Source organism: Triticum urartu, chromosome 2A (genome assembly GCF_056163025.1).
Source record: "Triticum urartu cultivar PI428250 chromosome 2A, HENAU_Tu73, whole genome shotgun sequence".
NCBI classification, from domain to species: Eukaryota; Viridiplantae; Streptophyta; class Magnoliopsida; order Poales; family Poaceae; genus Triticum; species Triticum urartu.
The window spans coordinates 490,771,838-490,783,533 of record NC_141874.1 but is presented as its reverse complement, the minus strand read 5'-3'; the positions used below and the strand labels follow the sequence as shown (position 1 = coordinate 490,783,533).

General features: G+C 47.9%; 2 protein-coding genes across 2 annotated transcripts; both read left to right on the top strand.

Annotated features, from left to right (window-relative positions):
* Positions 1-948: 948 nt before the first annotated feature.
* LOC125538007 (DNA-binding protein S1FA) lies at positions 949-2,834 on the top strand. Its single transcript, XM_048701317.2, has 2 exons — positions 949-1,161; positions 2,386-2,834. Exons 1-2 carry the CDS (start codon positions 1,135-1,137, stop codon positions 2,599-2,601), a joined length of 243 nt encoding a protein of 80 aa, XP_048557274.1. The 5' UTR covers positions 949-1,134; the 3' UTR covers positions 2,602-2,834.
* Positions 2,835-6,353: 3,519 nt separating this feature from the next.
* On the top strand, positions 6,354-7,636 carry LOC125541687 (uncharacterized). Its single transcript, XM_048705028.2, has 4 exons — positions 6,354-6,701; positions 6,918-7,028; positions 7,145-7,225; positions 7,386-7,636. The coding sequence occupies exons 1-4, from the start codon at positions 6,459-6,461 to the stop codon at positions 7,458-7,460; spliced, it is 510 nt and encodes a 169-aa protein (XP_048560985.1). The 5' UTR covers positions 6,354-6,458; the 3' UTR covers positions 7,461-7,636.
* Positions 7,637-11,696: the final 4,060 nt, after the last annotated feature.

Here is an 11,696-nt window from a genome sequence, read left to right as displayed (position 1 = left end):
ATCTTCTTTTCATGGAAAAAAGGAAAAATCTGAAAGAAAAAACCCGAATCGAAAACACGTTTTTCCCTTTTTAAGAGGCACAACTATGCTTCTCGCACAAACAAATATGTGCCTTCACGATGCAAAACAAAACACATTTTTTCTTTGCTAGGGGCACAACTGTGCTTCATGCGAAAGCAAATCTGTGCCTTCATGAGAAGCAAATCTGTGTTTCACGTGAGCGTAAAAAACTGCAAACCCGCGCCTCTTGTGAAAGCCAATTTTTTTCTTTCACGAGAGGCACAACTGTGCTTCTCGTGAAATAAAAAAAACTTATTTTTTCCTTTTAAGAGGCACAACTATGCTTCTCGCGGTAACAAATATGTGTCTTCACACGAAGTAAATTTGTACTTTTCGTGAAAGAAAAAAATAGAAATGGCACAAAAAACCAGGAGAAAATGAAAAGACAAAAAACCCATCTAAAACCTAAAAACGTGAAAAATAAATAAACAAAATCCTGAGGAAGCTTCCAGCACACGATACGTGACGGTAGCTGGACGGACCACTTGAGGCACTCTCAACTCACCAAAGTGACTCTTGAGGGGCTCCCCAAGCGGTACCCCTTAAGTAATTTTATTTTTCTGGTACCCCTTAACTAGTTGCTCTACTAAAAAATGGACCTGAAGTTTTTGTTTTGCGGACACGTGGAAGCCTGGCCCGAATGTTTTTTCGGGCTGCAAAATGAAGCTCGAGCCCGACCCAGTTTTTTTTGGGCCGGGCTGCCCCCGATCACGTTTAGCACACGGGTGGTGGCAACAAACTTAACAGCAGAATTTTGTCACGGTCCAAACAAGATAAGAAAGGCGAAGCAATTGACGTGGCGTAGAAACTTCCAAACAAACCAACCCATACGACCCACGCGAGGAGGACGTCAATACGGGCAAACAAAAGGGGGGAGTTCGTAAGAAGGCCGCAGAAAGAAAGGTCCCAGCTGCTCGCAAAGGTGAGTTTTTTCTGGAACCCACAGATCTTACGAACCATCCTCCTCGAAGAACTCCAGTGCTTATCTCCTACTCGCCCCTGGCCTAATCCATCCAATCTCTCGGTTCAGAAGGCGAGGAGGGCGCGGTGCCTGGTCCAGATCTCGTGGCCGCCATGGCGGAGAAGTTCGCGGAGTCAGCGGTAAGGAATTTTCCGCCACTTCTTTCTTCTTCACTGCGTTGTTTCAAGATCGCTCTTCTTTGTGCGCAGCTTATATAGATGTGAGAGAGCGAGATGAGTTGTTTGCAGATCTGCCTTGCCCCTAGCCACCCAGATCTGCCATTCACCTCCCCGCGCCGGCGGGTGAAACGACGGTGCTTACTTGGTCACCGTGGGGCTTGCGTAGCGAGTAGAAACGCGCGGTGGCCGGCATCGTCGCCGACCATTGCGCATCATACGTATTTCTGTGGGTAGATAGTTAGATCTGCATAATAACTAATGCAATCATCTTATGTCTTCTCGGTGGTAATTGTAACAACATATCATGGTTCTTCACAATAGAAAAAACGATTGCAAAATGCTGAATTGTTTCAAAAGATTTGTTTTTTCACTTGCCAAGTTCGGCGACTGTTTACTGCTCTGAGTAGTGAATTTTAATCTGTTCAAGTATTCTATAGTTGATCCAATTTGTTTTCATTGTTTAATTTGTGGCGCACCCCCTTACCTGGCTTATGTCACGACTACCTGAGGATAGTTTAGTGTAACTGTTTATACCATGTGTTTTACAAGTTTTTGAAATGATGCTTAGTTTTACACTTATCTGCCTGCGAAAGGTAAATCATTTAGTGACTAGTTGTTGTTCTGTGATTAATTCGACATCCTAAACTCACTGTTTTGAGTATTTTTCTATCTAACGAATCCACTGAAATTGACTGTTGGCATGCATTGCTTTGTTGTTTTAAATGAATGTGTAGTTTCAGACACTGCAAGATAGATGTTCTGGATGTCCCTGTGCATCCTTGTGCCAGCGAACCTGCATCTCTCACTTTGACCACTTAGCTTTACCAATCCTGTTTCACTTCACTTTAGCTGTGACTTCTTGTATTCCTAAAATAGTCTCTGCTGTGAGTGTAGAAACATGCAAATATATGAAACTTCAGGGTTACTAATCTATTGAAATTAAGCTTCAGTTTGTGCTGTTGTCAAACTCGTGACTGCATACAACAGCTCTGTATTAGAAGTGTCTATTATTATATATAGGGAACGATCATTGATAATCTGAGCATGTGAAACTGTGAAGTATGTGACTTTTTCTTGCTAACCTAGTAAGGTGTTATCCATGCAAGCTCTATGCACTTACGTTTGTTTTGTTTTCACATAAGTATGTATGTTATAGCTTCTGATAGATCATCTCTTTATCTTCAGAACAATGTAATCATCGAAGAGGTGAACAAGGGCCTGAACCCTGGAATGATAGTCCTGCTTGTGGTTGCTACCACCCTGCTGCTTTTCTTTGTTGGGAACTATGCGCTGTACCTGTATGCGCAGAAGACGCTCCCTCCGAAGAAGAAGAAGCCAGTCTCCAAGAAGAAGCTCAAGAGGGAAAAGCTGAAGCAAGGGGTTTCTGCACCAGGGGAGTGAAGAGATCCATCGATTTCGCGTGTCGATTGCTTTATGCTGGGCTCCTCTTTACCTGATAAAAAATATATACCAGCTGGAGCTGCGGTGTTGAGCTACTGTTTATGTAGAAACCTTGTCTTGAGTGGTACATCGTCGGTATTGGACACCTTATTTAAGCGAACTGATAAACCTTAGTCTGAATTGAGCTGCTCCTGGTTATAGTTTTTATAAATTTAAAACTTTGCTGGGGATCATCTGTGGCAAACTTGCGAAACCTGTGTTGCCGTTTGCAGTTTGGTATGTTGTGTTGCATTGTGGTTTGGTGTCTCTCGGGTTTTTTAAGAAGTTTTCAAAATTTCATGCTGCCAAAGATACTTCATCAGTCTGCCAAATTAAAATAGTATGTTGATCACTTTTATGGCCTGTGCAAAATTGACTGTCCTGGATTATTTGACTTGTCTGCAAGGCTTCGGGTTTTGCTTTGTTATATGGGAGATGAAGAGGTATTTCTTGTGTTGAATGCAAAACAGGTAATCCCCTTGTATGTACCCCACGAGTCCTCTCAACCTATGAAGTGCTCATAATACAAACTCCATTGTGCGCGCCTCAAATTCGAAGCATGAGCTTTACAAACTGTTCGGTACGCACAGCCTTGTTTTGATGACGATCATAATGTTTCTATGACGACCCCGTCGTCTTTGCTGAAGTGGACCTACTAGATGACACGGAGGTGCCAAAGAGATGATTGGCTCTAATTAGCCTTGTACATGGACTAAAGGCAATGATGTCAACTCATACCGTATACAGTTTGACTCTTCAACTGAGCCAGCTCATACCACGGTTTCGTAGATCAGGTCTCCTTTGGTTTTGTTTAGAGGAATTTCATAGGAATTCTATCGGATAGGATTTTTATAGATTTTTTTTCCTTAGAGCTTTTTGGTTCATAGAAACGGAATCCTATTTCTACTACATAGGATTGGTTTCTATCCTTCAAATTTCAAAGTAAAATAAACATTAGCCTAGGCTCAATACAAAAATTCCTACCAAATGTCAGCCGATACATGAAAATGGTACTATAGGCGGGCAGGATTTATCATGCTCATGGTTAACTACATATGCATACACCAGAGACATCTCGCACCCTGGCTTCATTTGGAGATGCGACCGGTCTTATCAACAACTGTGCTAAAAGTCTTGTTGCTCCTATTTGATGTGATGGTATCAATCTGGACAACGTTCTTCATGCTTTCCCGGCGGTTCGTTCATCATTTCCAATGCGTTATCTTGGCCTTCCTCTGTCTGTTAAGCGTCTCAAGAGAATCCATTTCCAGCATCTTGAAGATAAGATCACGGGCAAGCTTCCCCCTTGGCAAGGAAGGCATGTGGCTGCTGCAGGCCGAACGATTCTTGTCAAGGCTGTCCTAACAGCCATCGCAATATATCATCTCACTCCTCTTGACATCCCAGTGGAGGTCCTTCAGAAAATTGATAGCATCCGCCGTGCATATCTTTGGGCGGGCACGAACAAGGTTTCTGGAGGGAAATGCAAGGTAAACTGGGACCTCGTTTGCAAACCAAAGAATAAGGGTGGCTTTCCTCAAAAAAAAAAAGAATAAGGGTGGCTTGGGGGTGCTCAATCTGAACAAATTTGCTAAGGCCCTGAGAGTTCGATGGTTATGGTTTGAGTGGAAAGATAAGAGCAAACCATGGATTGGCATGAGAGTGCCGTGCACGGAAGACGACCGTCATTTCTTTGCGGCAACCACCACGGTCACCGTGGGAAACAGAAGGACAATGAGGTTCTGGACTTCATCTTGGCTAGGAGGATTGTGCCCTCATGACATCGCTCCCTGTCTCTACGATCTCTCTCGCAAGAAAAACTCCTCGGTTCAGCAAGCTATGGCCAACAACCAGTGGATTGCGAATATTGACAGCTCAAATGGCCTCTCCTTTGAACACATCCAACAGTTTGCTAACCTTTAGCACAAACTAATAACGGTGGCTCTTGATGACGACGTTGAAGACCCTATTATATGGAAGTTCACCAAAGATGGGGCATATTCTGCATCCTCGACCTACAAGGCTCAATTTGAAGGCCTCGCCACCTCGGACCTTGTCCATTCTGTGTGGACGGTGTGGGCGCCCCCTCGATGCAAGTTTTTTGCTTGGCTTGTTCTTCAAGATAGGATTTGGACTTCAGACCGCTTGAGCCGCCGCGGTTGACCTAATTACGGTCTATGCCCTCTTTGCATGCAAACCCAAGAAAGGGCAGCTCATCTTCTCTTCCAGTGCCACTACACCATACGCATTTGGAATGACGTCCTCCCATGGCTCGGGATGCATCACATCACCATGTCTACTTGGGCGACAAGGGCTTCGGCCAGAGACTGGTGGAATGATAACCTTCAGATCCGTCTCGGCTCGCCCAAGGCGCTTGCCTCCCTCACGATGCTCATCTCTTGGGAGGTTTGGTTGGAGCGCAATGCTAGAGTCTTCCGCAACTCGGCGACCCCTTGCATGGTCATCATCAACAAAATCAAGCAGGAGGTGTTGCTTTGGGCTTTGGCTGGAGCGAAACATTTGGGTGTTGTAATGCCGCGAGAGTAGTCATTTTCTTCGCCGCTTTGCGGTTTCTGTCTAAACTTTCTCCTTTAATCAATGAAATGCAAGTCTTTTGCCTTGTTTCAAAAAAAAAAGAGAGAGAGAGAGACATCTCGCACTGGTTGAAAAATCTGCTCCGGCTTGTCTCCTTTCCCCCTCTTCCCCTCGGACTGTTTGATGAAAAGATGAGAGCGGCCACCTTCCTTCCTTCCCCGTCCGTCTCACTCTCACTTACACCCATCGATCAGCTCTGCAGCTGAAGGAGCGCAACCAACTCAACAAGAAAAACCGACCTTGTTGTCCCAGAGCATCTGCTAGCTAGCATGTTGCCTTCCACTCCAGCTAGTGACCACTGTAGTGGCTGACGGACGACAACACGCATCCACCACGTCCACACCACAGTATTTGTGTGTCTTCCAATCCAAGCCTCGCGTTGCAGACGGCTTGTCCCCCTCCATCGTCTTCCTACTCCCCAGCTGCCGCAACGCCTTTCTAGCACTATAGCTTAGCCACTCAACTCAAAATAAGCTGCGCCCAAGTGCAAGTGGTGGTACCTAAGAAAGAAAGAAAGAAAGAAAGAAAGAAAGATCGATATGCACAAGGAGACATGCATGCGCCGGCTCACCAGAATCACTTCCCCCGCACTGCACTGATCGAGCTGCACAGTCCGATCCCTGTCGAGAGCGAGCGGTCGAGAGGAAGAGTTACTTGCACTCGACCCCAGCCAGCCAGCCAAGACGGCATGGCAGCTCACCTAACGCCAACTACAGGTGCAGGGCAGATAGTAGCAATACAATACGAATATACGATCGACATGGTTTCTCTTCTGTCTAAAGCGATCGTTGGTTGGTTCGGCGCACGTACGAGATCACCCGGCCACATGCATGCAAACCACTGAAATGATGCATGCTTCCGTCCTTTGATTTGAATCACCTCCGCTTTTGTTTTGTTTTGTTTCCCGGCCGGGCCCCCTTGCATTGCATTGCATTGTGCGACGCAGCCGTTTCACCTCACTTCCCCTTTTATACTGTACAGCAGGATCGATCGCATTACTAGTTCCGCGGTCATGTTGCAGCCTGCCTGTTGCGTAGACGATAAGCATGCGACGGCGAAAAGCGACAAGGACTCGCCGCCGGTTGGTGATATAAGTGGCCGGGAGCCAAGAGGAAGAGAGAATACTACGCCAACTAGTAGCAACTGAGGAGTCGATTGATTACGTTACGTGCGTCGAGCGAGGGGTGCCGATCCATCCATCCATACCTAGGAAGGAAGGAAGGATGCAGGGGGAGGTGGAGCAGCAGGCGCCGATGCAGATGGTGCTGCGGGTGAAGCACCCGTCGTCGCTGTCCAGCGGCAGCGAGGAGGCGTCGGAGGGGGAGGGGTCGTCCAGGTCGGCGCTCTCGGTGTTCAAGGCCAAGGAGGAGCAGATCGAGAGGAAGAAGATGGAGGTCAGGGACAAGGTCTTCGCGCAGCTCGGCCGCGTCGAGGAGGAGTCCAAGCGCCTAGCATTCATACGACAGGTAAACTACTCTTCTTCGGTTAGTAATACTACTAGCCAAGTGTAAGTAGTACTAACGGCCGATCGCTTGATGGCATTAACTAGGAGACCCAAAATGACGTATACTAGTACAGTACCAACATGCATGATCAGTTTGTTCAGCCCAGTCGGGGAACTAATAACTCTGTAACAAGAAAAATGATATAGCTTTGTTTTGTTTTGTGTTTGTTTTCTATAGGAGCTGGAAGGGATGGCCGATCCTACGAGGAAGGAGGTGGAATCAATACAGCGGCGGATCGACACCGTCAACCGCCAGCTCAAGCCTCTCAGCAAGAGCTGCGTCAAGAAGGTGACAAGGACTTCCTGGACGTGATAGCTAGGAATTCTACTTACTTTCACTGCATTCATTATATGTATTGACATGTGGATTCTATTGTTCTTGAATTGGGAAAACGAACAAAACAGGAGAAAGAATACAAAGAGATTCTCGAGGCGTACAACGAGAAGAGCAAGGAGAAGGCCATACTTGTCAACAGGCTAATAGAGGTGACCTGACCTCAACATCATGCATGCATCACCTCGTCTTCTTCTTAATTACTCCCTCTGGTTCCCCCAGCGACAAGTATTGTGGTGCAGAGGGAGTAGTTAAATATATCAGCTTCCACATTATTAGTACTGACCACTTTACTCGGCTCTTCATGTGCAGCTGGTGAGCGAAAGCGAGAGGATGAGGATGAAGAAGCTTGAAGAGCTCAACAAGACAGTTGATTCACTCTATTAGACGTAATGATACCAGCTTAATGTTAATTACCACCCCTGAGAGCTTAATTTCGATGTGCAATCTCCGTCCATCCCATGAATTTGTGGCATGTCCTTGTTGCATGTATGTGATCTGTACGCGTCAGCTTGTAACTCACACCATGTCGTGAGCAATTCTTCTTTAATTTTCGCCTTTCTTCTTGCTTGCTTCCTTGTGATTGACGGCCGGGTTTGAGTCCATCTCTTGTTGCACTGTCGTTGTCGAGTAAAACTGACGTATTTAAACGAAAGGGACCAAGGAACAAGACTGACAAAAAGAGGGTGAACATCGCTGGAATTGGTGTCGTGTGTGTTGATTCATTCTTGACCAATGTTGATGGTTCATCCATTGTTGTCGCTGTTAGCTGCAGCTAATTAATATCGCTAGAGAGAGGCCAAGGGGAGGTGCCACATTGATTCTTCCGTTAGTGCTTAAGTAGCCCACCTAGTACTGTCCCAAAAAGGGTGCTCTTGCAGTTTCCGATTCGAAAGGTGAGCAGGTCAGCACTGTCGATCACACCATGAGAATTGAGAACCGATCATCCTGCTGGTGAGCAACCACCTCACTGACACCCATAACGAACTGGTGGGTGGCTAGCGGTAGCGGCTACTAACCGGGAGGTTAAAACGTCACGTTTAGCTGCAAAACTTCGTCGGATCGACCTAGGTAACATTTAATTAAGCTCCAGGAAAGGGAATGATGAGCGCTTGCTTCTTGGTAGAAGACTGCAATGCAGGTGGCTAGCTGGTCCCTGAGTTAGCTAGTGAGTGAGATGGAGGGGTAGCCATGACTCATGATGCTGATACATATAGATATGCTGTCGAGGAGACAGGCCACATGAACCCCAGGTGATTAGTGCACGCAAAGGCCCAAGCCATGAAGCCATCTTTTGGCTGGCTCCATGCTCGCCGTCCCGGAGCATGCATGGACTGATGAGTATGGACCAGCTGGTATGGTATGTTATGGTATGGTGCCATTACATCACCGAATAGGCGAATAATGTCACGTAGTACGAGTACTTGTGGCTCCAGCCATCACGCCATTAAGCTGTTCAATTATGGTACGTGCATGCTTAGGTGAAGGTGAGTACTTGTTGTATGTCCACCGGATCGTCAGTCCGTGTCATGTCACACATCTCTTCACTCCGCTCTCTGCAAAATGGTGCTGGTTGTTAGAAATATAATTAGGTTTAAGTTAGAGATAAGAAGATAAAGATAGAATTAGTTTAAATCACATGTAACTTGTCTTGTACTCCAAGTCTCTACCCCTCATATTGTACTCTATATATATCCCACATCTGGGTCAGATCAATACAACACATGATTCTAGGGTTTCATATTTTTCACATGGTATCAGAGCGGTTAGTCTCACGACACCGATCCTAGGTTCCTTCCAACACTTCCGCAGCGCGCCGCCCCCGGGGAGATTAATCTCCTCTTCCCGGGGGCGTGGCACCCGATCAACCAAAGATTAGATCGGTCTCGTAGCTTTAGATCCAATTTTTGAGTTCATCATCAGTAGATCGATTCCCTTGGTAGATTAGATTAGATAGATTTTTTTAGCCACCAAATAAACTCGCCAACCCTCAAATTTCGGTGAAGAAAATCCAACAGAAGCGGTGCAGGCGGCAGCGCCGCCGATCTCGCACGTGACCGCCGCTGCCAAGAGACAGGTCGGGCAAATCGATCATCCTCTCGTTGCACAACGAGCCAACTCCGGAGTGGGGCGCTCCGATATGATCTAACCGGCTTCATCGACTACATCCACATGCGGCGGACACAACGTATTCGGCACCAAGGGTACATCTGCACCGACCTTAAGCTCCGGCCAGCGATGGGTAGGCGGCCGCACACGCTGATGCGGCAACGGGCGTGCTCATACGCGCGCACGCGAGGACGAGCGCAGGCCAGGAGGGCTGGTCACGAGCGACGCCCCCCCTTGACTTCGAGCCACACATCGGCCCGACACCTCCCAACGCAATCTGCATCGACAAGCACCATGTCCTTGCTTCAGGTTCAGTACAATGCAAAGTTGATGTGTGTGCTGCCTGTTGCACTTGAAACAGTAGTACCGTAGAAGCAGATGAGGGCAGTAATGGTGATCGATCTGGCATCAGCCAGTCTAATAAGCCAGTTAACAGTTGGCGCGCCGTACTGGACCAAAAACAAAATTGTTAGCGAAAAGCATTGGTTGAAGTCGGGTCCATTTATGCATTGCATCAACGTATGGAGCATTGAAAGCCCCAGAACAAGGAAAACTAGATCTCCATTGTAGATCAGGACCTCCCAGGCTCCCGCTCCCGTGAGGTGCCGCCACGCCACATCGGAGCGCCCTCACCCCTTCCTCCGGTCCTCTTCAGTGCCATCTCCCTTACCGCCGCCGCCGCCGGGGGCTCGCAGGCAAAGCCTGTGCGCCGCAGCGATGGCGGCGACGCTTCTCCTTGGCCAGATCCGGTCAGGGGGGCAGCGGTCCACGCCGGCCGGACATACGGCAGTGGCGCAGGGCGGCGACGGCCAGTTTCGGCATGCAGGCGGCGGCGTACGGCGACGGGTCCAGCGACGACGGCTTGGGCGCCCGATCTGATCTCAGATGGGTTTCGGCGGGCCGCACAAGCTGCTGTCGTGTACCATCCCTGTCCCGTCAACAGCATTGCCGTCACTGGGCTCGACCTGCAACACAAGGACGTTGGGGGCTCTGGCCCTAGGCGTGGCGGTGGTGGCCACCTCCTTCGCCGGAGGTGGTCGGCCTGAGGCTGGGTGGTCGGATCTCAAGATCCATCATCTAGTCCCGGCTGCGAGTTGGGGAGACATAGTTACCGGTGAAAACCGAGCCAATGGCGGTGTTTTGCGCCCTTACCTTGTTGAAGGCATCATCGTGTAACTGTTGTCGACCCACTCGTGCTGCTTCAGGGGAAACCCTAGGATCCGGTCTTCCAGATGGGACGATGACGGTACTGCGGTGTCGTTACTCTATTGGGAGCATCGTTCATGGAGCAGCGCTCGAAGACATAGGCAGGAGGTGGAGTGGCTTCGTCTTGCACGGAGTTTCAGTGGAGCTGCCAAGTCATGCCTGACCGACAGGTGCTACGCGGAGTCATGCCTGGTTGGCAGGTGCTACGCACGACAGATCTTCCAGAGTCTTCGCGTTTGGACGGACGAGCGTAGGGCGGTGGAGTCGTTGGGCGCCGTGATGGCGTCGAGGATGTCCAGACTGGCAAGGATGATGCGAATCTCTCTTCTGAAGATGGGTTAGTGGTCAGATGGGGATGGTGTCTTCTAAAACGTGTGTATATGATGTGCGCTTTAGGTCTGCTACAACGGCTGTTGGTTCTGATTTGTTACATGGATGGATCGACGATGACACCGATTTTAGATATGGAGAGTGAGAGCACCTCACATTATCAAGTTTGTAGGTGTGCGTGATGATGGATTGATGTATATTCTTGTCAAACCTTTGTTAAATAAAAGTAATGCTACACGTACAAATGAGTTACAGGATTTTACAAAGAGAGTTAACTTGATTGGTCAATACGTGGGGAGGCGGCCCACCCCTCCTGAAAATCAGGGAGGAGCAAGTTTGTGATTGGTTAGTAGATGAAAAGAGTTTGTAAACTCATGTATTTGTTTGTATGTCTAGCATTTTTGGTTGAATAATTAATAAAAGATGACTGCATGCATCGATTGATGCAAAGGCAGGGGGTTTAACCTCTTTTTCAAAAACAAAAACAAAAGGAGAGGGATGGAGATAGATACTCGTGTCTGTCCGATGTGTTCTCGGTTAAGGGCGTGTTTGGTTGCAGTAGTGAACAGTAGCTGCATTGCATAGCCTTCTCAACTCAGTCTGGCTATGCAAATGTAGCTTCAAAATGCACCATCTGCAAGTTGTTTGGTTGCCTGCATGCCCTCTTGCCTGCATGGGCTGGACCACACTTCCTGGTGTTTGGTTGCCTGCATGTTAGTGGACAAACCCAAGGCATGGTGTTTGGTTGTATACAACGCATGGTGTGTGGTAACCTCTTTGGCTAGTTGGTGAGGTTACCAACACACTTCGGCACAACCATGTAGCACACATCATAAGCAGAGCAGAGTATAAACAGAGCATCAACTACTTAACAGCATAATTCAGATAAGCAGTATCACACTTCATAACAGTTCAACGCATAAACTATAAACAGTTCAAAGCAGACTCGATAGTACTTAGGAAGGAGGTGCCCCGGCC